This window comes from Dendronephthya gigantea, unplaced genomic scaffold (genome assembly GCF_004324835.1).
Source record: "Dendronephthya gigantea isolate DGI-Jeju-01 unplaced genomic scaffold, DenGig_1.0 000065F, whole genome shotgun sequence".
In the NCBI taxonomy this organism is placed as follows: Eukaryota; Metazoa; Cnidaria; class Anthozoa; order Malacalcyonacea; family Nephtheidae; genus Dendronephthya; species Dendronephthya gigantea.
Genome location: NW_021163075.1, coordinates 824,318 through 851,104, shown reverse-complemented (window position 1 = coordinate 851,104; position 26,787 = coordinate 824,318). Strand labels below are relative to the sequence as shown.

Genomic DNA, 26,787 nt, shown 5'->3' with positions numbered 1-26,787 from the left:
ATATCGATAATAACGGGGGCAGATATTCATATATTCGTGTTCGCAGATCGTAAAAACAATCGATTTCAAAAAAAGTTAATAATGCAGAACACGAATATATGAATATCTGCCCCCGTTATTATCCATATTCCGGCGCCCCTGGCTGGTCCTAAACTTAGGACTTGCACGCAGGCACTCCCAGTTTCCAAATAATAGTCTTCCCTCTGCAAATCAGATTACGGCGGTCCACTACAAAAAATCACGATTTATTCTGTTTTTAAAATTTCAAGGGATGAAAACTTTAATATATCCCTAAGTGATCCTGAATATTTTTTCTCCAAAAATATACAAAGAACGGAAGAATTAAACAAAACGTTTTATTAATTAGGGTTTTTCCCGGAGCAAACTAAAGGGGTCAATTGGCTTATTCTATCGTTTCATTGTTCTATTATATTGTTCTCTATAATTTATGAATACATGCAAAACTTTTTTCGTCGCTTTTCTTAGCAAACTAAAATTCTAATTCTTCTTATTTTTGCACGATAACTCAATAAGTAATAAAGCTAACTTGATAAAATAAAAGAAAAAAAATTTGTAGTGGACCATTTAATTAATTTAGTTAATTTGAATTTATTCTTGCAAATAAATTTTAAAATAAATAAATAAATCTAAATCAATTTATTTATTTATTTATTTTATTTTAAATTCTTTGAATTTAATTACAAACGCAAAATAGCTAAATCTTCTGTATAGAAGCAGGCGGTGAGCAATAGTAACAAATAACTAGGCAGTAGCTTGTAGTGGTGAAAATATATTGTAAATATAAATATATACTACGTATATATACCATGTATAGAAATTATGAAAACGTTTTCGCTGGCAAATTTCTCACTTCAACATTCTTTACAAGTCCTTGGCCAATAATTTGAAAATCCGACAAAATGGCTTGAATATTTGGAACGACAGTATTCTTAGCACCTTTCATCTAAAAAAAAGCACGACACAATTTTACTGGTGATGTAAAAAATAGCTGAATTACAAGACTAAAACACAATAGTTTTCTTTGAGAGGGACTTCTGGACAAAATGAATTACCCGAAGAAGCATTATTAATCGCTCACATGCAATGAGATCCTCAATGAAGCCTCGCCTTCACGCCAGACATTTTTCGTAATTTTGGCAAGAAAATTAGGAGGTGAAATATATCATGCAGTTCGGTCTGTCATCACACAGCTGTAAAGAACATAGTACTACGTAGGCCTCGTACCATACAAAATCTTTACCTGGTTGTTACTTTCGGTAGGAATTCGATACTGACTGCCAAAAACCTAGAGAAGATAGTTTCTCAGGTAAATATACACGTGATAGTTTGTACGCACGTCTCTCTACAGTCCACAGTTTGTCTTATTCAGTTGCTTGAAATATACATATTAAGATGACGCTTTTTGCTATCTTCGACAATTTCTAAACCCATGCATATGAGAAATTTGTAATATAAAATTCTGTTGTAATTACCACGCAAAAGTACGAGAATCTTAGGTACTTGTCACATTATCCCACTTAGCCGGGATTAAATAGGGCGTAAACTGACTTCAAAGTCTTTAAATGAGTATATAACATTATGATCCTGGCTTGGTGTTTCATACCAATAATGGAATAATTATGCTTGCATGTTTGGCTACATCTAAAGACTTCAAAAGACTTACGCCTGTATTCTAAAAGCTCACTCACACTTAAACTCATTGAGTGGGAGATCTTAATCTTCTCATAACGTTTTCATGGCGGTATTTCCATTCGAATAGGGGCTTGATTTTCAATGTTTTACCTTAAATCATTGCACCTATTCATAAAGAACTTTCTCATTGACTAGCATTGACATAAATTTATATGTCACACTCAATGAGTCCGAGTGTGAGTGAGCTTTTTGAAAACAAGCGTTACTCTATTCCACTTCTTTAAATCTCGATCGGTTAACCTGACTCATATAAACAACCCGTATTGGTCTGATATGTATGTATTTCATGCAATAGTTTTATGCATGCAATGTTCGTTTTTACATTGTTTTTCTATGGAGGTGAAGAATATCGCCATTTCGTAACTTATATAAGAATGAATAAAGCAAAAAACCTTGAACTGAGTCGGCTGAAGAATTTCTGGTTTCCACACAACACCAATTCTGTCCCCACCATAGGTATCGCGAAAAAACAATGCCACGTCTGAGAAAGCTTCCTAAATGTTGAGATAAATACAATTCTAATTTACCATTATAGGAAAAGCGTTTGCGGCAGTCAAATTTAAAGTGCCTTTGAAGCGATATTTTATCGATAATGCAATCTCTTTGCTAGAATTTCTGTGGCTCTTTCCATTTTTGGGATATTCACTCTACATCGCAATTAGCCTTTTTAACGATGAAGAAAATCGGCCATTTTTGGGGTATCAGCACTTTTGTCAGTCAGATCGTGCTAATTGATGTTGGGATCAAAAGTAGAGTGACCAGTAGACTCACTGGGGAAATGGTTTACCTACTAACATTGATATTTGCTATCATGAAAGGTCCTTTCCGACACAAATCAATTTAGTCAAGAAAAAATTTGGGTATATTATGACATTAAGTCATCATTTGTGAAAAGCTTTTGTTCTTTATTTAACCTGATCTTTTTCGAAGAATTTCGAATTAGCTAAATAGTAATTTCGGTGGGAAAAATCAAACCTTTCCCATGAGTAAATGACGTTTTAAATACGTTTAATAATAGCAATGTAAGAAGCATTTTTTAAGAGTCTATGATTTTTGGTCACAATGCTATCTTTTAAGTTTTCTTACTTTCCTATCTTGTATATAAATAATATTGGCACACGTTTGACGAACAGTCAACTGCCTGTCGCCTAATTTCATGCAACTGAGATGCCTATGGCTTGTACGGTCATTCTCACCTGAAGCTCGTCAAAATAACATTCCGCAGGATCAAAATTGACAACAGGTAAAGACATCGTTGGAAAAGGCTTCATGTGATATACACAATTCTTGGTTGAATCAACCGCTTGATGACGTCTGGGATTTAATCTTTCGTGGAGTAAGATTGTTACATCGTAATCTTCTAACGATGGGCGGAATATTAACTAAAATTAAAGATCAGAGGCAAACTATCAATTCATTGTAAAAAACGTCTACGCTACTTACAAAACGAGATTGCAATCTTCCTCGCCAGTCAATGATACTTTCTACCCAGTAAAGATGCTAGAATTATACTGATTGAGCGCATCGCATTCTTTCCAGTAAACTATTACATAATTTGAAAATACAACGAGAAAACGTTGCACCAATGAGTGCCCTCAAAAAAATTTTAGTCCTTTTGTGGATCTATCGTGAAAATAGACACTTTGGCCGTATGAAAATATGAACTAACCAATTTTCTGATTTAAGACTGCACCTTAAACGTGGTATGCAGGGGTAATGCTTACTAATACCTTGCCTAAATTTTAAACTGCCCTTTTTCTCGAAATACGATGCATAGTCGGTATATCTGACACAAAAATGTTATGCTACATGATTCTATACATTAATATGAACCCCAGTTCGATCGTGCCATGAAACTGGAAAGAAGGGAAATTTGAGCAATTATAAATCGCCCAGACTCTTATTTCTATGAGCAGAACCGGCGCGCAGAAGTCGCCGTAAGTAACCCTCCTTGAAAAAGTCCTCAACAGATAAAAATAAGTTAATAGCATGGAATTCATACCTTGAAATCGTCAGTGCTGCTTTCAGAGTGCAACAACGTATTTTGAAGGACAGAATATGACTGTTTCGCTAACACAGTGACACGGTTTAGAATCTATAATGGAAACAAACGATCATGACCATAGGTAAAAATAGAAGGGATGAAGGGATGAAGTTACAGCTTTGGAGCTTACCAAAGAAAAGAAAATCCCATAGTTAAGAATACTAAGGTTTAATCAAAGTTATAACTTACCATTGAGCAAGGACTTTTTCTTGTCCAATACGAAGAAAATTTATCCTCCGGTGTGGCAATTACCATAGCTGGCAACCTGTTCCTGTTGTTAGTGAAATGCGATTGTATTTCCTGACAATCTACGGCTGTAAATTGAAATAATTGACGATATAATTTCGCTTTCATTCTTTTTAAAGTAGCATTATAAAAGCCACTGTTCTCTATAGATAACGATGTTATGGTATACCTTTTAACGAATCGTTGAAATTCAGTATCATTGTACTGTTTTTCCAATCGAACGTCGACAAGAGATAAAGGAACCTTACAAAACCCGTAGTTGGAGATCTAAAGAAATTCGAAGCAAGATAGAATATAAAACTGAACTAAAATACATGCGGGATAAGAGAAACTTAAACAGTGTATCCATACTCCTGTAATTTTGGACTGTAGCATGCTACCACCTGCCTCACTCAAGAGAAAGGGGTGAATTCAAATGGCAAATACTATAAAACATCCCAAATGTTGCATGCCTATTCTTTTAAATGCCATTCAATGAAGACTGTCATGCGCAAATGATATGCGACTGCTACATATTATCCGTGATCTGTTTTCGTTAACGGGCACAATACATGTATACTTCTATAGAATCTGTTGAGGCTCGTCATTAATCTATTCAAACACTTATTCACGATACTTACGCAGGCGTAGTGTAGGGAAATGGGTGAAGATATATATGAGCCATAATTAGTTCAATGCATTCTTCAGGAAAGTAGGACAACAACATGTGGGAAGAGACCCAGCGCTTGGCCAGTCGAACACTGCCACCAAAGGATGAATATTGTTGTTGAATTCTAAACAGCAAACGCACATTTAAATGGTAAGAGAGACACGAATAAAACATTGGTTTTTGCGTGTTTTTTTCCTACAATAAAAGACCACAAATTTTCTTATAAACACTGTTCACTTCCTATAACAGTTACAGCTTCATCACTGATTATAACAGTGACATGCAGCCTCTGTAATATTCTTGTAATTTTGCATGGTGATATTACAATATAAGTAAATTAGCTTATAGGCACCACGTAAGTATTTAGCACTGCCTTCATCAATGCAACTACTGGTGAACAATACGTATAGTTGTTCACAATTACCTGAGTTTCACAGTAGTTGCACCCGGGTTAACGAGCCGAAAGCTTTGCAGTATTAAATACTTACTTAGGATACCTACAAGCTACTTATATTCTGCAATGTTGGTGTGATAGATGTAATTCAGAGTGTTATTGCACACAAGCCTTTTTTGGGAGAGATGAAATTGCCTTCTTCACCAACTTCGCATTGCGATGACATACAAGTTCCTCGTGTCCTCTGCATTGTTAAACAATTTTCTTAGGAATGCCAAACTTACCCATGGATAATACTAGAGAGAAGTGGCAGATGCACTAGAATTCTCTCCAGTTCTTGTCCAGAATTCTCCATAACAGCCCCTGAATTTTCATTTCCTTCGCCGTTTTTCAACAACACCATTTCTCGATAGTGCGCTAACTTGACACGGAAAACGAAACCATCCTAAAGGCAAAAAGATGAAAAGCTTAAACGATAGACCACGAAGATGTCTTAGGTCTCTTTTTGAAAAGTATATACCTATATATACTTCAGGATCCCTCTCTGGATCCGGTATATTTTATACATGCATGCATGCATGCACGCTTCGGATGGAAAATAAAGTGCTGCTGACAATCGCTTTAAATAAATTTTCCAAAACACCGGCCAACCGAAACCCGAGTCTTGGTCGTGGAGCTGAACTGAGATTACATGTTCAATGTACACTATACCACATTTCATTCACATTTCTGCATAATCTCTATATGAGGTACGTTAGGTTATATCAAAATTTCAAAGCTTTCTTCTCTATAGCACTCACAGCGACATAGCTTTTATAATTTGCCAAATACATAGCTATAATTTTAATATGTATTTCCGATAAACAAACAAACTGTGTTTGATGTATCTTATATAAGCTCTAGCTGCGAAGTTGAGATGTCTGCCTCAAAGGAAACCAGCGGTCCCCTGGAATTGTTGAAAGAAAGGTTTTCACATTTCGTGACACCAGAAAGCAGACAGAATGGCTTAAATTTCGCTCCTCGAACAACTGATGTGATTATAAATACCCCATCAAAATGTGGCACGACTTGGATGCAACAGATTGTTCATCAGCTAAGAAGCGGTGGCGACATGAGCTTTACAGATATCGATGAAGTCGTTCCGTGGCTCGAATTTGCTCACGACCTCGAACAAGACCTCGATGCAGAACAACAATATCAGCCGCGGTGTTTCACCTCTCACATTTGGGAGGAAAGCTGTCCGAAAGGAGGAAAATACATTGCTGTCTATCGCGAGCCTTGTGCCTCATTCTACAGCGCATTCAATTTCTACCAAGGTATATTCTTCCAAAAAGGGGAAATTTCTTTGCACGAATACGTACACAGCATGCAATTGTCCCGGTGGCAACATAGCTATCCGAACTACTTCAAGCATTTGCTGAGCTGGTGGCCAAGACGAAATGACGCTAACGTGTTGTTCCTTTTCTACGAAGACATGTTGGAAGATTTGGAAAGCGCAGTTAGAGCGGTTGCATCCCTCATGGAAATCGATGATGAAGCATGCATAATGAATGCTGTGAAGATGAGCAAATTCGAATTCATGAAGGAAAACCAAGACAAGTTCTCGTCTCGTCGTGCAACGCGTTATCGTCTTCCAAAGATGGGATTACCAGATAATGTTTCGTGGAAACGCGTTGCAACAGGATCAGCAACAAAGGGACGTGATCTCATGGACGACTGCACCAGAAAAGCAGTTCAGAGAATGTGGTCTGAGGTGGTCACAAAAGAGATCGCTTTCAAAGATTATAACGAGTTGAGAAGTGCTTTAAAGAAAGAAAAACAATTTTCCTTGTAAAACCATTCCAGCGAAGTAAAAACGTTGTCGCTAAACTCTGTGAATTTTATTTATGAAATACTTATAGGCCCTTAGCTTATATATCTGTGACTTTTGCTTTTTTGAGATATATTAAACCCATGTGGAAAAATATGGAAGTAAACAACGATATTACTGAAATAAATCCTTCCTTTGATCAATAAATTTCTCGCGTATGTGAAATTCAAAATGAAATTTAGGGGATTCAATGTAATTAGTGAGCTCTAACGGAACTGGAACGATAATCCAGGGCCATGTCTTGCCAATCAATCGCCCCTACCCGGAAGTTTTTTTTGCAAGCGATAATAGGTCTCAAATAACCGCGAGTCTCGAAGCTCTGTTGTGGGGAGAAAATTACATTGACCATATGCACACGGATAATATATATATATATATATATATATATATATATATATATATATATATATATATATATATATATATATATATATATATATATATTATGTGTTTGATATATACCATATTTCATGCACATTTTTGATCTGAATCGAAGTGTTTTACAAGCTAACTAAAGTGGGACGTAGTTCACCAGTTATTGGAGGTAAACGATATATTATGTTCACAGACACGTTTGATTACATCAAAATTGATTTAAATGATTCTCTGTTATGATTGACATGTTCTCAGTTAGTTCCCAGTACATGAATAAAGTTAAATTTAAAAAAAAGGGTAGATGTATCATGGGAAATTGCAGTAAATAGCTAAGTACAATTAAAATAATTTTGACATGCTATTAAGAATTCTGTATGTCATTGCAAGAATGAAATCACACTATTACAGAACCCCGTATTTCAATAATATCGCCCTTATCATCTACGAATGCATATTTATAAAGTCGTATATTTAAAGCCGTTGCTTTTGCCAGCTTTTTGTGTAAAATACATTGATATGATACGAAACTGTCTTATATAAAATTCAAAGTATATAATATATTCATTGACTCCACAGAAAGCTCAATATATTTTATGTTTATATGTCTGCGTGTCAATATCTTTGCAAGACATCATGCAGCATCTATATGCTATATTTCATAATTTAATCTAAATGTAAAGCAAAATCAACAGTATAGCATAGCTTGAAGATTTAGACCCGTTTAAGACGGCGTATAGTTTTCGTGTGCCGAATCGAATACACACAAACAAAGATTCATTAAAGTGCCTATGAGTACATCATGGTTGCGGGTTTTGAATATATCTGTTACGCAAGGCTTTATCATGTTAAGTTATATGCATATAAAAATAGCTGTAAAGATAGGAAAGATAGGATTTTTGGCCCGACTCGCGATCATTGGTTACTTCTCATTTCATGCATGACATTTCGTGGGATCGAATAAAGTAGTAAGGTGAGAACATCAATCGCCCTGTCAGAACGTGCCCATCTGGATCAACAGTCGTATGTCATTGCCAAGTTTAACTGTTGCATTTAAAAATATGCATGTTTTAGGCAGCTGCAAAGTTCTCATGCACGGTCGAGCATTTTAGGCATTACGTCAGGGAAAGCTTAATTCGATTAAAATAGTAGTATATGTAGTTAAGTCGTAAAATAAGTTTCACAGAAGCAATGTTTGATAATTTTAATAGTTGTTGATGATAAATATTTTAAGTTGTGAACATTTTTAAGTATTGATCGATTGAGGAGAAGACCAACTCGACTAGTGCAACAACGCCTTATGCCTGGTTTCCATTTAGTCGTGAGTGTCGTGAACATGTCAAGGTGGCTGATGTGATAGAATATTATACTATACGTGTGCAGTCAACAAGGACAGATTTGAATACAGGAATGAGAACGAATTTACATCCCGACAATTTCTCATCGGCGAAAATGACATGTTCACGACAATTACGACTAAATGGAAACCAGGCTTTAAACAAACAAGATATGAGAGCTGGAACGAGCTTCTAACGCCAACTCACATTTCTAACTTACAACGCTGATTGGTTGGGTAAGAATCAGCCCACTCTGGTTTATGACGTGTGCAAGTTTCCCTCAACCGTTACTATAAAAGGGCGTATACACAACACCCGAACCTTCAGTGGACTAGCGGAGTAAAACTCGTGTGAAACGTTAGAGAAACGTTACAGAAACAACGATAAAGACAAGAACACAAAACGACGAAGATCAAAAAGAAGAGAAGAGAAAGAGCGAATCAAGAAAATATCATTAAGAACATTAATTATTGTAAAGATCTCCTACCTCGCGTAAATAGAAAATAAAGACTCATAACATATATAATATCCAAAGTTTAAGTCTTCCCTCTCTCGTGTGTTTAGCTCTCGTGTGCGGCGGACTTTAGGGGCTGTTGACATGACCTGGTTACCCGAGATTCAACACTATGGATTCAACGAAGCATGAGATGATTTTGAGTTGGTCTTAATGAAACAAAACAAGTATGATATAGAATGAATACACACACGACTGCCAGGATCATGTTATATACTCATTTCAATACCATACACAAAGTTATTCCAAGCCTCGTTCAACCTCGGCTAAATCATTAGCCTAGCTACGCCACTGAAAAATGAAGATTCTCTGAGTAAGAGTCATCATAAATCATAAAAACCTCATCCTTTGCATTATTTAAGTGCATTTTTCACTCTTTCAGACCAAGGGCGAAAGACTAAGAAATAGTTAATTGAATCGCAAGCTATATAGTGGAAAGCCCTGGAAATGCTGAAACGGAATTGGTCAGGTTTGATGACACCAGAAAGCAGGCAGAATGGTTTAGATTTCACTCCACGACCAACTGACGTGATCATAAGCACCCCATCAAAATGTGGCACGACTTGGATGCAACAAATCGTCCATCAGTTAAGAAGCGGTGGCGATATGAGCTTTTCAGATATCGATGACGTCGTCCCATGGCTCGAATTAGCTCACGATCTCGAACAAGATCTCGATGCAGAACACCAATATCAGCCGCGGTGTTTCACAACTCATTTTTGGCAGAAGATATGCCCCAAAGGAGGGAGATACATCTCAGTCTTTCGCGAGCCCTGTGCCGCGTTCTACAGTTCCTTTAATTTCTTTCAAGGGGTATTCTTTCCACACGGGCAAATACCCCTAGACGAATTTGTCAACAAGATGAAACTCTCAGGAACGAGACATAGCTATCCGAATTACTTCGAGCACTTACTCAGCTGGTGGGCAAAACGAAATGACCCTAACGTGCTGTTTGTTTTGTACGAAGACATGTTGGAAGATTTGGAAAGCGCAGTTAGAGCCGTTGCATCTTTCATGGGGATTGATGATGAAGCACGCATAACGAATGCTGTAGAAATGAGCAAATTTGATTTCATGAAACAAAACGAAGACAAGTTCTCGTCTCGTCGTATGTCGAACTACGTCTTAGGAAGATAGGATTACCTGAAAGCACTTCATTGAAGCGCGTTGCGACAGGATCTACGACAAAAGGACGAAAATTGATGGACGATTGCACCAAACAAGCCGTTCAAAAGAAGTGGTCCGAGATAGTCACAAGGGAAATCGGGTTCAAAGATTATAACGAGTTGAGAAGCGCGTTGAAGAAAGAAAAACAGTCTTCCTTGTGAAGAAATTAGTTGAATATATAAAATAATTGTACAATTTGAGTAGATTATTACGCTGAACATTTAAAAGGTCCTCAAAATTTTGTGTTCTGAACCTTTGTTCACAACAATTTTCTGCCACAAATGCAAAGTCACTTTGGCTGAAACAATATTTGCACAAATTCCACTCCATCGCCCACTTTAAATGAAGTAGTCTGCACGTTCTTGGTTTTTCGCGCTCATTTTTGATCATTTATATTACCCAATTATTTCTATAAATTGATGTTCAAATTTCCCGCCATATTTTGCTAAATTCGGCGCACGCGCAAACCAGGCAGATAGTTAATTTATGAACTAGCAGCTGGTCAAACAATATTCCGTCAAAGACAACTGGAGGTATGAAGTATGACCTTTGAGTGAGTGACGCAAATCGTGGGGGGGGTCTATTCATATATTCATCTTATGCCCAACTGATTTCTTTTGTACGCTATTGATCCTACGGTATATAAACATGAATATATGAGTATACACTCCCCCCCCCCCAAATTAACTCCGGTTTAGCTACGGCCCTGGGCTCAGGTCAGACGATGAAACACTCTGGTGGAACAGTGGTGGATCCAGGGTTAATTTTAACTCCAAATAACTATATTATGGTTAGTGGTTAATTCATTTCTAAAGAATACTTTTGAAAAAATCTACCAATGTTATTGCAAGTTAGAGCTGCCTACATTTTTTCTATCTTGCCCTCGATATGTCAATGCTCTGGCTGAGGTGTTTGTAACGAATATATTTGAATATCATAATAAGCTGCAAATATCTCATTACTGTAGTTTTCTGAAAAATTGCCGGCTAAGTTTATAATACGATCATCACCCGCCGAAAAGAATTCCTAGAAAAAAATACTCACCTTGAGAACATCAACATGTTGTGTGGTTGCTACAGCAGAAAGACGATGATCATTCTTCAGAATACTCGCAATATTCAGAAGGAATGCTGCCTTTATCCTCTGAATTGCCTCAAGGTCATCTGGCCACTGACCGCTCGTTTCGAACTGGATTAATACTGAAAGTCGATGAAAAAATAAGTTATTAGGAAATACCCATTCATGCAGTTGAGGGAAGCAGTGATCTGAGAATGAAGGGAGAGATGAATTGAGAGCTCACAAACCTTGATTGGGAAACGAGCAAAAAAATTAAAACAAGCCAAATAGATTTCAAAGTCCTCATCTCTTTTTTTTGACGCCTAGCCTGTCTTTTGCAATAAAGCCGTTTGACAATGCGTTGATGATTAAGTATTATACAAACGCAGATTATTATGAAAAAAGCATCGAAAAAAAGTATCCTGCAAAATTTGTAATTCAAATTAATACTCCAAATTGATGTGAAAGTTATCATTTCTTTTTTTTTGGCGAGCCTAGCGTGTCTTTCCTGATGAAACCGATTGACAATAGTTTGATGATGAAGTATAATACGAACGCAGATATTTATCGAGTGCAAGCCTCTCAAGTGAAGTCTCACCTTCATTCGCGGGACACCAAGGTGGACATTTCTCAGTGGATACAGGTAAGGTTGTCCTCTTAAGACTATCATGTTCAGCATTTTCTCGTACGCTCATTGGCACTGCAGGAAAAACCTAAACAGGATATTAATCGTAATCATGATTTAACTATCTGAGATTATACCAAATTCACTACGAGATGCACGTTTATTATGAAATTGGGACCCTCGGATGACCTCCATAACAAACTCCTAAATGCAAACGGCAAGCCGCGATTAAAATTAAACCTCGGCAGCTTAATTTACGTTTGAGGGAATGAGGGAAGCCTGATCAGCAACGAAAAACGCATGTGGGCTATTCTTAGCCCACAATCAGGCGTCTTTTTGGCAATGCAATGTATTCCAAATTGCTTTGATTTTTTGTTTTTATATATTGGCCCATTTTTATCACGTGTTTTGCCCTCATACAAAACATGTATCCTCCCCTATTGATTTTCATACTAATTCTCCTGACGAAGGCCCTCAGGTCGAACCGCGAGAAGTGTTTTGTCTATTTTAGGCAGTTGTTATACCACATTAAATGCTAAAATATTTTCGTGAATGTACATTTCGTTAATGGAGCGGTTTTTCACCAGCATTGTTTCACGCGCGAAGAAAATTCATTCAACTGCCTTTGGGCAATGTGTCCAAAAATGGGTGCGGACGTAAGCTCTTTAAAAAAATCGCTTGGTGGAGTGAGAGGGGCTTTCATCTGGTCAGAGCCTCTGTATATAACGAAGCGATTGCGATTGGTCAAGTCACTTGAGTATGCAATATCAACAACCACATACTGTACATACTAGTAGCCAAGATATATGTTTCGCTTAAATAGGAATGGTTCACTTACTTCAGTTCCACGTAACACAGGAGACAACCCTTGAATGGAGTGAACGGCGAGGGGCAGATCTAACTGACGCAGTAGTTTAACTAAAGATTCATAGCTTCGTATGACTGCTTGGATCGCTTCTTCACCGGTGCCGTTTTCAAAATGCTTGTCGTTCTTTTTGTTGGAAGAAGTTAGTTTGACCTTTTGTTTCAACAAAGAATCCAAACCGTCCGAGGTGAAGAGAATATTCGAAGGATCGATACAGCCATGGCTGGAAAGATGAAAGACAGAAATAGAAAAGGATTCACGGCTTACATTTTCAGTAACCCAATCAGAATGCATAAATCTTGACTAAAATGGTACATAATATTTACATGGAGTATTGAAAACTTAGGCATTATGATTGGTTTGTCCTGACAGCTTTGTCTCATTGACTACGAGTTTTGCCCATTGACTATGCTCTATTCCACTAATACATCGCAATGACGGATAAATCTCCTACCTGTGAAGGATGTATTTTATAATATTTTGGCAAATCTTTCGTTTGTCGCATGCATTTTCACAATCCCAAACAACAGCCTCGGAAATAGTGCCATCTTGAAATCTACGAAGTTCAGATTTTTCGCCCCAGAACTCACGAAACTCCTTTGCCTGGAAAAGTTATCAAACTGTAAGTTATATCAGGAAAAAAGGAAAACTAGGAAAAACTAAAAAAATTCGAGAAGAACATTATTTTCTATACCTCGGCATTGTCTGCATTTGGTCCCTTTTGCAAGACGCTGTGAGCGGCATCTGTATTCAAATGGTATCCAACAACAATGGAACATTCGCTTAATGAAGGCGGCTCTTGTTTTAATGTCCACTAAATTAAATTAAAACTAGAAGTAATCAAGGATTAGCAAGTGCGTTCAGTGATCGGATTTCTCATTGTTGAAACACTGGAAGATAGATTCCTGATACTTTGATATCCTCACTGATATTTTAAACAATTCAAAATAAAAATAATCTATATACAATTCCTACAACTTCTTAATGAAACAGGCGAATACGAAAGCCCAATTGCCCGGTCCTAACTCCCAAACAATAAGAAAATACGGAAAGCACGTGAAATTAGGACGCAACACGAAATCCGGCAGGCAAAGCAAACGCAAAAACACAAAAAGCGAGGCAAATGCCACAACACAAAAATCTCAAAACGACATAGCATCCAACCGTGATGCCACGATTAGGAAGAGTTCTCCTTCGTCGAACGCAATAAACCCGCTAACCAATGAATTTTTCTAGTTTAGCACTTCCTAGTTTAGCAGGGAAATAGTCCATTGCTGAAACCAAACTGCAGTTACCGTATGTGACGTAAAATGCAGTCGAAAATAGTCAAGAAATCACCCTCAATCATTTAATTGCAAGGCATGAGGACACCGATTTTAAACTGGCTTTAATTTCAAACGTACCTCGGGAAAACTTATTGGCCAAACGAAAAGCATGTCAATTCGTTCTCCGAGAGCCTTTAAGAGAAGGGTTTCGAGCCAAGACAAGCCCACCCGTAACCAGTCCCCTGAGAAATCGAGCAATTCAGAATTAAGCTGCTTCTTCTTCACCTCATTCTTTAACTCATCAACATCTTTCAGCCTTAAAAAATAGAAAAAATCTATGATGCCTTATGCAACTACTACAATATCCTCCAATTAATGTTTCTTCACTATTCACACATATTTCTACGATAATAATATATAATTTCAAAGTGGAAGTGAAGTCCGTAGGTAGAAAAACGGTTTGTTTATATTTTGTTTGTTTTGTATATACTTTTTGAAATACGTTGTGTTGTCTGAGAATCTAACGTTTAGGTTCGATGCCTTAAAATGAATTTGAACTAGTGTTTTTGATGAGAAAAATTCAAAAAGTGCGAAATTTGGGCAAAAATTTTATCTGAGGGCAAAAATTTTACTCCACATTGTTATGAAAAGCACGGCTTCACTTCCACTTTAACTACATGACATCCAGTTTTCATGGTTTTACTCACCGGAAGAAGCCGTCATATCTTGTGACCAGCGGCATGCTTTTCATAAACAAAAGATGAAAACTGTCAACAAATTCGTCTTGAAGGATATCCAACGCGCGCCTTGATTCCACTTGTAGCTATGTGGTTGAAAAATATGAAGAAAATAAGAATCGATATAAGCTCTTTCAATTCGCCATAAGAAAAAAGATGGCACCACGTCGGGTTTGTGTTTGTGTTATTTCGTTATTTTCGTTTTGTGAAGAGCAATGTCGAACCGATAAGAACAAAATTCTACAGTTATGATGGAAAGGCGACGAGACCCCTACTTCTAACCATAAATATATGTAAAATTATAGCACGGACCATAAAACTGAAAACAAACCTGCTGAAATGTCGTTTTTGACGAATTAGCTAGCAAGTTCAGCACTCCAGAGGGGTCGACAAAAACTACTTCAAAACTACCATGAAAATCCGTTATCGATGGCTGCAAAAATAGAAAAATAAAAATTGTTGAACTTCATGCTACGTCCTATAATATTTTTTAACGTGATTCGCAATCGATCTATTCTAACCATTCGTTCGTCGTCAGAGGTACTTCCTTCTACCATCGAAACGCCTTTTGTTGTTAAATCACTAGTTGCTATAAAATTGACAGAAAGTATTCTTTATAAACATACTTTGTTGCAAATGGCCTTTTGCAGAAAGAGCAATGTTCTTTATGGGAACAAAGTACGAAAATCTATCACAACAGCTTGAAAGAGCACCCAAACTTATAAAGTTCGGTTGTGAATCATATAGGATAACTCGTGACTTAAAAACCAGAGCTAGGCAAAACTACCCCCATTTGAATAACATATAGTTGTACAGATAATCTCATGCACTGTGGGTGTTTTCTTTAAAAAGGATGGAAGGAAAGGAGAAAGAGCTTTTATGTCTAATGTATACTCATGAATATTCAAAAAATATTCATGATCAAAGCTCTTCCTCAAAATGTACACAACCCATACGAAACATGATAAACACTTTCGTGGTAAGTATACCTAGGAATTGCCAGAAAATTCTGATGATCTGATAAGAGCTCATGTGTGGACTGATTTGATGTTTCTGCAGTAAATATGCCACGACCATAGCACAATGAAAACCACTGAATCCTTGAAGTCCCTAAAATAAAAACAAAACTTTTTACCAACTATTTATAAAACAAATTATTTATGAAAAAAGTGTTTTTCAACAAGGGGTATCACTGCTTTAATGAAATTGCCACATTTAAATTATTTATTTATATGTACTATTCTACGTTCCATAAAGGTTTCCAGACCGCCTTTTAGATTAATTTGGAATGAACGAAAAAAACTGAATGTATGGCTGGCTCATTTGCATTCCCGCCACTCATCAAAATACTGCAAAGTTTTCAAAGCAACCTTGCACTAAAATGTTCTGGAGACGGAAATGCCGTAAAACAAGTTAAAATGAGGTCGTGACCAAGGCCCCAGATACATAATACCGCGGATTAGTAGCGAACCGGATTACTTTCCATATCAGACAGGCGTTGCGGTTACACGAGATGTTCCGGTGCGCTCCATGGAATGAAAATCACTCCACTCTGGAGGTGACATGAAAATGATTCGGTACATTTCTATTTCCGTACTTGTAATCGCTCTAATCCGGGAAGTAATATGTTTGGAGGGAAAAATAAATGGACATCAAACGCTTGCAAAGGTAGCCGATTCCAAAAGAAGTTCCATTTCACTGTCTGTCCGCAAGAACTTTCTTTTGGGCTTTTTGCATGCTCTTCGTTGCCCGTCATTTTGTTTATCTTTTGAATCAATCCGATATCGTGTAATCGAGACAAATCCGATACCATATGTGTATCGAAACGACGTAGATAATCCAATACGAAATCGTGTATCGGGTAACTAGGCTATACATACGAATATTTTTGTCTATTATGCTGTTTAGACGCCCACACGTGAGGAAAAATATGCCCAATCTGTTAAGTTAAGGCCATGTTACACGGTGCAAATTTTCTTGCAACTTGCAATGCAATTCTACTTTTAAGAGATGCAAATTAGTGAAGAGTCTTCAAAATGTAAGTGTAAGAAACGACATGGAGTGTAATAAAGACAAAAGTTTGGTAGTTGCCAAATTTACATCTCTCAAAAGAATTGCATTGCAAGTTGCAGGAAATATTGCACCGTATAACAGGATTTTTAGCTTCATCTTCTATTGTAAATATGTCGGCGGTTGAAATCGTTTTGGGATGAAAACGAATGTAAAACGCTCGAAAACGTTACCGTGTGCATATAGCTTTAGACCACGCTTACATGCACTATATCGGATTCACATGGTGACGAAATCGTTCTTAAACGGCTAGTTTTGAGGTCGTGACCACACGAATGCGGTATAATGTAAACAGGGCCTTAGTAATAAATTATAGTGATCAAAGGTTGCAAACATTTTACTGATTGGTTTTTGTTTTTTGCTTAGTAAAACTTATAACGAATATCTCAAACAATTGCTTTTCAGCCTGCCGACCGTGCATACTCATGCAGAATACGACCATGCAGTAGCATCGTATTTAATGATGAATGTTTACTGCTATAGCATGCTAAATGTTGTCTGTTGTTCAACAATTAGGCGATATATAAAACCGTACCAGGCTTTGTGTTGGATTTTGGCCATAGCTATGGGCTACATACGAGGAAAAACATATCGTTGAAGGAATTCTTAGAAAATCTAAGGAAATTAGTTGGAAATAAAATATCTAATAACAAAACACTATACTGCAATGGCGTTGTTAACCTTTTCTAGATTTCTTTCCTCGCGACGGCTTCCGAGATCATCTCTTACCGTCTGGTGTCGTGGTTTATCTGCCGTGGCAGCGTCGAAGCAAAGCAAAGTGTTGCCGTTTTCTTCAATACCTGGCCCGAACGGAACACTCCGAAACATTCTGGGCTATGCACTTGGTAAAGGTTCGCATTTTGAAATCGTATCAAAACGTTTTGAAAAATTCGGCCCGATATACAAAGAGCAACTACTGGATATGCGAATTGTAAACATAGCCGATGCCAGGACGGTGGAGAAAGTCCTTCGTACCGACCAGAAATTTCAGATGCGACCTGGCTTTGAGGCGGTTGACGAGATCATCGACGAAATTTGTGAAGGCGGTGAAGGTTTTAAGATTACTTCAAACAATTACGACGAATGGCAACCACTTCGCGCTCTGGTATCTCCTCGACTTTTGCGCCCGAAAGAGGTAAAGAAGCAATTCCCTCTGCTGAACAGCGTTGCGAATGACTTTATCAAGCGATTAAACCATCTCAGAGAACATGACGGGACAGTAAGAAATCTTGAAGACGAATTAACGTTTTGGTCCATTGAATCAGCCGCTGCGTTTTTGTTTAATCATCGTCTTCGTTTCTACGATCACCCTCCGGATCCTACAGCAGTCGAGTTTACCGAAGCAGCCATGAAAATGTTGAGCAGTATGACTAAGATTCTCCACAGTGGTCCATTTCATAAATACACACGAGCCGGTGATGCATTTAAGACAAGCGTAGTTACAATGCACAATACCTATTTGAAGATTTACGATAGGTTTGGGGCGAGCGGAGTGCAAGCCAAAACCGACATGAGGCAAAAACAAACGTTTCATCAATACCTTTCATCTCAGGGGAAAGCACCGCACGAGATCGTGTGGGTGATCAGTGGATTAATGGCTGGCGGGATTGAAACAACAAGCACTACATGTCTTTGGCTTCTCTATCAACTGGCCCAGCATCAGGAAATCCAGGAAAGACTCTACCAGGAATTAGTGTCTTCCCTTGCCCCGGACGAGAAAATCTCAGCTGACAAGATTCCATTGTATCTCAAAGCAGCTCTGAAAGAATCGCAACGAATATACCCAGCCGCCTCCGTGGTTCCTCGTGCGTTTGACAAAGACATCGAGCTTCATGGATATCACATCCCAGCAGGCGTGAATATATTCATCCAGAATCATCTGCTATCAGTCAATAAGGATTGTCATGGTGAAGATGCGAATGAATTTGAACCGGAGCGATGGATGCGGGACGTTGTAACGGGAAAGAAACATAAGATAAATCCTTTCGGCTCGTTGCCATTCGGTCACGGCGCAAGAATGTGTCTAGGTAAGCGAATAGCTGAAGCGACGATCTACACTTTGGTAAGCAAAATATTACTCAGCTACCGTTTGGAATACGCTGATGAAAAGGAAGTGAAAAGAAGTCTTATTGGCGGAATAATGAGACCAGATACACCAATCCGGCTCACGTTTAAACGAAGATAGAAAATTCTCATGAATTTTTAAACACTATCTAGGATAATTATAACGATCAGATTAAATGTAGAAAAGGTTCTAACCTACATTGTAGTCCTACTCCATTTTTGATGGCGAGTTAAAGTTGAGTAAACAAATGTAGAATGCAAGTGAGTTTGTAGAGCACTAGAAATAACACTTTCGCCTGTGATCGAATAAACAGATTCGTAATGGTCTGGGGGTTTATGGCAGTCAGTTGATTCAACACTTGCCGCTCAAGATTCACAATATTAAGGCCCGTTTACACTTGCAATTATTGCTCTGAGTTAATGTGCGTTTTTCTCCTTTTGGAAGATGTAAATGAGTAATAAGTTACGAATGCTCTGATGTGTACAGTACGCGAGCTCCTATATGAACACCCGTAACTAATTCACTCGTCCGCATCTATAAAAAAATCGCAGCAAAAATTGCGAATGTGAACGGGTCTTCAGAAGAGTGAAATAGGACAAAACTATAACTTTGTTAAATAAAAAAACAACAACAAAACAAAACCGGGGCGAATTTTCAACTCCGTCGCTGACGCCGGAGTAATAATATATATTTAGAAAATAATGCATGGTTGAACGCATATGCACTTTACTAATTTTACACGTTTCTCGTTTTTTTCCTTAGAAATAGGACTTATATTAGGACCAATATCTCAAGTATTGCTTTTGAGCCTGCCAAGTGTCTATATACTCAGAATACGACTTGTAGCATCGTATTTAACAATCAATTGTTATTGTTAACTTTTGTCTGTTGCTCAAATATATAGGCTATTATACATATAAAGCGATATAACCGTATATCAGGCTTTGTGTTGAATTTTGGGTATAGATGCCCTAAAACAAGTTAAACTGATGACGTACCCATGTTAATCCGGAACAGTGTAGCAAGGGTCTATATATAAGTAATGATATACTTATAAAGTAACGCATGTTTACACGCATATATATTTTGATTAATCTAATTTTACACGGTTATTCATTTTTCCCCACAAGCATTGCTTTTGAGCCTGTCAAGCGTCCATATACTCAGAATACGACCAGTATAGCATCGTATTTAAGAATCAATGTTTACTGTTAAATGTGTTTCTGTTGTTCAAGTATAATTAGCTTATTATAAAGCGATAAAACCGTACCAGGCTTCGTGTTAGATTTTGACCCTAGCTATGGGCTATACATATAAGGAAAAACTTATCGTTGAAGGAATTATTTGGAAATCTAAGGAAATTATTGCGGAAATTACACCAACAAATAAAATATCTTTGAAAAAAACACTATAGCAATGGCGTTAATCTTTTCTAGATTTCTTTTCTCCCGACGGCTTCCGAGATCATCTCTTACCGTCTGGTACCGCGGTTCATCTGCCGTGGCTGCGTCGAAGCAAAGCTGCCGTTTTCTTCAATACCTGGCCCAAACGGAACATTCCGAAACATTCTGGGCTATTCACTTGGCCAAGGTTCGCATTTTGAAATCGTATCAAAATGTTTTGAAAAATTCGGCCCAATATACAAAGAGAAATTACTGGATATGCGAATTGTAAACATAGCCGATGCCAGGACGGTGGAGAAAGTCCTTTGTACCGACCAGAAAATTCAGATGCGACCTGGCTTTGAGGCCGTTGACGAGATTATAGACGAAATTTGTGAAGACGGTGAAGGTTTTAAGATTACGTCAAACAATTACGACGAATGGCAACCACATCGGGCTCTGGTATCTCCTCGACTTTTCAGCCCGAAAGAGGTAAAGAAGCAATTGCCTCTGCTGAACAGCGTATAGCGAAGGACTTTATGAAGCGATTAAACCATCTCAGAGAACATGACGAGACAGTAAGAAATCTTGAAGACGAATTAACGTTTTGGTCCATTGAATCAGCCACTGCGTTTCTGTTTAATAATCGTCTTGGTTTCTACGACCACCCTCCGGATCCTACAGCAGTCGAGTTTACTGAAGCAGCCATGAAAATGTTGAGCAGTATGACTAAGATTCTCCACAGTGGTCCATTTCATAAATACACACGAGCTGGTGATGCGTTTAAGACAAGCTTAGTTAAAGTGCAAAAGACCTATTTGAAGATTTACGATAGGTTTCGGACGAGCGGAGACAACTGGCCCAGCATCAGGAAATCCAGGAAAGACTCCACCAGGAATTAGTGTCTTCCCCGAAAATATCGCTGAAAAATTGGCTTGTAACTGACGCGAGTGAGGCACCAGGCCGCCAACTTAGGTGGCTTTGAATTACTTTGAATTAGCTTTAAGTTATATGGAATCATTCGTTGGCATCAGCTATTATACAATAAAAACAACTTTTTAAATATGTACCTCGTCTAGATGTCGTTGACGTAACCAGATTTTGCACAACACAATGGCATCAATAAGAGACTGGTGCTGAGCCAATTTCCCGTAGAGAAAATGAAGATGTTTTTCCATTAACATGTCCGTTAAAATCGTAGCATTATAGTGTGGCGTTGCTGGTACGGGGTCTAAAGAATGTAAAAAAATAACAATGATTAAGAACAACTATAAGTTTTAATATTATTTGGGTATACATGGCAAATTATACAGGCCTGTTTACATTTACAATCTTTGCTGCGATTTTCTTCTTTTGATAGATGTGAACAAGTGAATTAGTTACGCATGTTCATATAAGAGCTCTTTTACATCAGAGCATTCGTAACTAATTACTCGTTCCGATCTATCAAAAGAAGAAAATCGCAAATAAAATCGAACCTAAAATTGCAAGTATAAACATAGGCGGCCCAAAATTAAGCGATATTTTTTCGCGCGAAAAATTTTTCGGCAATTTGCCAATGTAGTGTATAACATTACATTGACAAATTGCCGAAAAATTTTTCGCGCGAAAAAATATCGCGCAATTTTGGGCCGCCTATGGCATAAACGGGCCATATGATTTCAATTGTTACCATTGTTATAAATTTGATATGGAATATTGTATTAAGCTTTAGGTACACGCCGTTTAATTATACCTGCCGTTTCAACCATTCCGTTTTCTTGACCGAAGAACCAATTATATTGAAGATTGTTAATTTTAGGAGACATTCTTGCCAACTTAAAAGCATCGCTTCCAAGGGTTATAAAAATCTTGATGATTACCTTATCACCAACTTGTCCTGAAAAATTTTGAAATTTCAAGGGGTGATTATATGAGCCCGGTCACCCAAGATTACTTTGCTGGGATTACTATACAACTGCCATGATCTTGTCATATACTCATTTCTATACCTGAAAGTCATTTTGTTTATTTTAACAGCCAGCCCCAGGATGATGTAAAAATCTCCTTAAACTAATGCCTAGTAAACTGTAAGTATAATTCTAACCCAATATATGACATTTTATTACTACCCTTTAAAATTTTTATAATTACCTTTTGGTCTCAATAAAAGAATAGGTTTCCATAACTCTCCGTTGTGACAGGAAAATGCAACACTCTTGAAGAGCTTGCTCTTTTTAATAAATGAAGCAAGTATTGCCAAATATATACCCCTCTTGTAGTGATAGCGTAGATTAAGATGGTCTTTACTGTGAATTAAGCTCTATGAAGAATATTTGCAGTGGTAAATCATAAGTGGTGTTACAAATTACAATTGTACATGAATATGTCCACGCTACAAGTCAGCGGTCACTGCATCCAAAATGAAGCTATACAGGGTGTCTCAAAAAAACCCGAATCCATCTTTGGCACGTTATTGTGCATAAATTAATATGTAAACGAGCGTAATTTTTTTATATTAAGAAAGACCAGGCTTTTAGCTGTCGAATGACAGATTTTTCGTACCAAATGAAGAAAAAATGAGCGAATACGAGTTCAACGAAAAATATTGGTCAAAATCGCATTCTTTCACCTCAGAGAACTGACTGTAAACGTAAGTCTCTTGGGAATTAGGTTAGTCAATTAACTTTGCATATGCAGTTGCATACGCATAATTTTGTTATTGCAAAAATGGTTCAACTCACAACAGAACAACGAATATTTATTGTGAAAACATTTCATGAAACAGGAAGTTTGCAAAGAACTCGGGAGAGTTTCAGGCAACGTTTTCCTGAGCGGCAACCGCCTGCACTCTCAACAATTTGGTCAAATGTAAGAAAGTTTTCTGAACATGGCACAACACTAAACCGAAACAAGGGGAATTCTGGCAGAAGGCGCCCGGGGAGATCAGAAGCCAACATTGAGGTGGTCAGACAGCGGCTAGCTGATCATCCTACAGACACAAGCGCAAGACGGAATGGTGTTGGCCTACCACATGCCACGTTCAACCGCATAACGAGGTTAGATCTGAAAATGTACCCTTACAGCATGCACATCCGACATTAACTCCTTCCTCGAGACTATATATGCTCGGCGTTTGCAGTTTGCGCGATGGCTGGTTGACCGTTGCAGACGAAACGAAGAATTCCTGCGATCATTCGTTGTTGGAGACGAAGCTGGTTTTGCCATGAACGGCCAAGTTAACACCCACAACGTTAGGGAGTATGCTGCTCCAGGACAACCGCCCGCATTTAACTTCGAAATCAATTCTAGTCAACAAAAACTGACAGTTTGGATCGGACTTTGTGGCAACGGCCAGATAATTGGGCCATTTTTCTTTGACGGAAATGAAAGTGGATTAAACTATCTGCAAATGTTGAACAACGACGTGGTACCACAACGTCAACAAAATTTCCAGATGTAAAGGAGAGGAGCATTCCGAAATCTCTGGTGGGTGCAAGATGGAGCTCCGGCACACCGTTTATTAATTGCCGTCCGTGACCGTTTGAGAGAACTGTTTGGTCAACGTATCATTGCCCTCTACCATGACGTGGAATGGCCACTGCGATCCCCTGACCTTACCCCTTGCGACTTTTTCCATTGGGGATACCTGAAGAACAAGGTCTACACAACACCGCCGGTTGATCTCAACGATTTGCGGAACCGCACTCGTGACGAAGTTAACGCTTTGCAAAATAACCCACCGATTATCAGAAGAGCTGTCCAGGCAATGTTAAAACGATGTCAACTGTGCATCAAAAGAGACGGTGGTCATGTCGAAGATGTAGGAGCCTAATTAATGTTCTTAAGTTTAAATTGTAAATTAATCATCAATTAGTTTTGCAGTTTTGACACATCTGTGACTAATTGGTTATTCTTTTGTTTCTCAATGCATTAATCACGCGCGGAGGTGAAAGAATGCGATTTTGACCAATATTTTTCGTTGAACTCGGCGTATTCCCTCACTTTTCCTTTATTTGGTACGAAAAGTGTGTCATTTAACAGGTAAAAGCCTGATCTTTCTTAATTAATATAAAAAAATTACGCTCGTTTAACCTATAAATCAACGCACAATAACGTGCCAAAGATGGATTCGGGTTTCTTTTAGACACCCTGTATATGTATATATATATATATGGTGAACCCTTCAACATTTGTCTTCTCGTATATAACAACGCAAGATATATGTCATCTCTCCGAACAGTTGTAAACTATCATAGACAGCCCAAATTTGCATGACAATTTGTACATAAAAATTTTCATAAATTTGTCAATTTACATACAGAATGTAATAATGTATGTGATTATATCTTGATAAACTTCCAAAAACATTCTCCTGTATAAATTGTCATGCTGCCCATGGAACGGTATAGGTACTGAATTACCAAATTTAGGCTGCCCATGGAATGGTATAGGTACTAAATTACCAAATTTAGGCTGCCCATGGAACGGTATAGGTACTGAATTACCAAATTTAGGCTGCCCATGGAATGGCCGGTATAGGTACTGAATTACCAAAACCCGCCCAAATGCTAATAATTACTGCATTGGGATCAAACCAGAGATCTTTAAGTTCACCAGCCTAATATTTACTAGCCAGTGGACTGTGACGCAGGCTAAATATTTACCTATACCTAAGCTGAGCTCAGGTTGGTTGAAGTTGTAGCTGCATGTATTATTTCCTTCAATTAGTTTAAATATCAGTCAGGCAATCACTGAGAACATCAGTACAAGTTTGACAACCACTGTATTACATATACCTTGGGTAACTGGACTGCCAGGTCTATATTGATATATTGTTTACACAAAGTTCCAAGTTGGTAACTGCCAATAACATTTACAGATTCTGGTTTCTTAAAGATGAACTTTCCTTTTACTGGACCAGGCAAGGAAGGAAGGGGAATATGAACATTCTTTGGCAGCCAACTAAGATCACTGATCTGAAAACACAAATGATTTGATCTTTGTTACTGGTAATAGAAAAGGGAATTTGAATTGTTTTTGCATTGATAAGGAGGTTGACTCACATCCTGTTGTTCTCCATCCGGCAATGATGTTAACAATTCATTCAAAAGGTGCAATGTCTGCTCTAGCTTCTTTTTTCTCTTGCGAAGGCAAACCTCAGCAAGCAGTTCATTTATCTGCATGTGAAGTAAGCTGGAATGAAACAAGCTTTCGGTCTCTTTCAATGAGTTCAGTTCCTCTGAAGTAGGGGGTCGATACAAGCTTTCTTTGTTGTCAGAGTAATGAAATGCAGGCTTAACCTCATCCTCTTTGGTGGCCTGCAATAATGTAAGAAGTCCATTGTGTCAAATGGTTTTATTCACCATGAAAGAATGCATGAGTCTCAACCAACATACTTTGCACTACTATGTTTGCAGTTGCAACTATTTATCACAATTTTGGGGCCAGTGCTCGTAAATTCATGAAGCTCATGACAAATAAGACACATTCGTTAATTTGCATTTAGGAATTGGTTTACCTGCATAGCTACAGCATGCAAGTATGTCTACGACTACCTTCTAGGAACCATGAACAAATGAAATGCATTAAGTCTATCAGAATAACTAATATGAAAATTGTAAATGTAAACAAAAATTACTATGATATTAATAAAATAATTCCCTAAACTCAGGAATAAAATGCGAACATATTAACCCATTTGGCATTAGACACAGCATAATGCTAAGGCATAGGTGGCTCAATAAATAGTCAAATTCAGCTTTGTCATAATCAAGTTCACTACGGCCATCACTATAACAATCATCGGTGGGGCATTATTGGCCTACAATGAACATGTAACAGCAAGTAGCACATAAAATTTTATATAAGGACTAAAAAGACATCATCTTCACCTTGACCCTACTATCTGGCAATATTCCTTTCTTACATTTGATGGTGATATATCAGTCTATCACATACACTGCACTGTGTCTGCGCAAGTTCTTTCCCCTTAGGCATGGAGTTTAAATATGATTTATATGAACATGCAGATGAACAAAAACATGCATTCCTTTACCTAACAATCATCGAATTTCAAAATTATACGGTTCCATACCAATGAGATGTTTATTCATACCTTGTTGACGATTTCTAAATCGCTACTATCCTTCGATTTTCGCTTCATGATTTTCAAAAATAAAAAATCAACACACTATCCGATACATTCTCTGTTTACAAAATTTGCAACACACATCACACGTGGTCGCTCCAAGTGAGCCCACAATATGACCAGTCAGTGGGGAAAATTGATGACGTCACTAGTTAATCCAAATACTCGCGACGCATTCACTGATTCACTACTGCTACGTGTTAGTCAAAAATGAAGTTAAAAACTTAATGCGATTTGATGAATGCGATATTCAGAAAGGCTGTTTCCAGCGAAGATCGAAAACTAT

The 26,787-nt window shown here is 37.8% G+C and overlaps 1 protein-coding gene across 2 annotated transcripts; it reads right to left on the bottom strand.

Annotated features, from left to right (window-relative positions):
• Positions 1-751: 751 nt before the first annotated feature.
• LOC114530752 (nucleolar protein 6-like) lies at positions 752-26,607 on the bottom strand. Of its 2 annotated transcripts, none has more exons than XM_028552368.1 (25): positions 26,469-26,607; positions 25,417-25,671; positions 25,150-25,329; positions 22,505-22,673; positions 22,107-22,250; positions 21,442-21,602; positions 15,844-15,964; positions 15,376-15,443; positions 15,186-15,287; positions 14,825-14,940; positions 14,256-14,433; positions 13,547-13,666; positions 13,307-13,455; positions 12,826-13,075; positions 11,961-12,075; positions 11,351-11,505; positions 5,331-5,491; positions 4,624-4,776; positions 4,173-4,270; positions 3,947-4,071; positions 3,716-3,808; positions 2,910-3,095; positions 2,106-2,207; positions 1,262-1,306; positions 752-964 (listed from the first exon to the last, which is right to left on the bottom strand). In XM_028552368.1, the coding sequence occupies exons 1-25, from the start codon at positions 26,514-26,516 to the stop codon at positions 839-841; spliced, it is 3,420 nt and encodes a 1,139-aa protein (XP_028408169.1). In that variant the 5' UTR covers positions 26,517-26,607; the 3' UTR covers positions 752-838. The 2 variants fall into 2 exon arrangements, with proteins under 2 accessions (XP_028408169.1, XP_028408170.1); XM_028552369.1 differs by having other exon boundaries at positions 753-964; positions 26,409-26,580.
• Positions 26,608-26,787: the final 180 nt, after the last annotated feature.

Excerpts from the sequence above, each read along its gene's own strand:
- LOC114530752 (XM_028552368.1), bottom strand. The coding sequence starts at position 26,516 with ATGAAGCGAAAATCGAAGGATAGTAGCGATTTAGAAATCGTCAACAAG. Across the intron at positions 13,456-13,546 it reads CAAATGCAGACAATGCCGAG|GCAAAGGAGTTTCGTGAGTT; the intron begins GTATAGAAAATA and ends TAACTTTTCCAG. Across the intron at positions 3,809-3,946 it reads GAAAAAGTCCTTGCTCAATG|ATTCTAAACCGTGTCACTGT; the intron begins GTAAGTTATAAC and ends TTTCCATTATAG.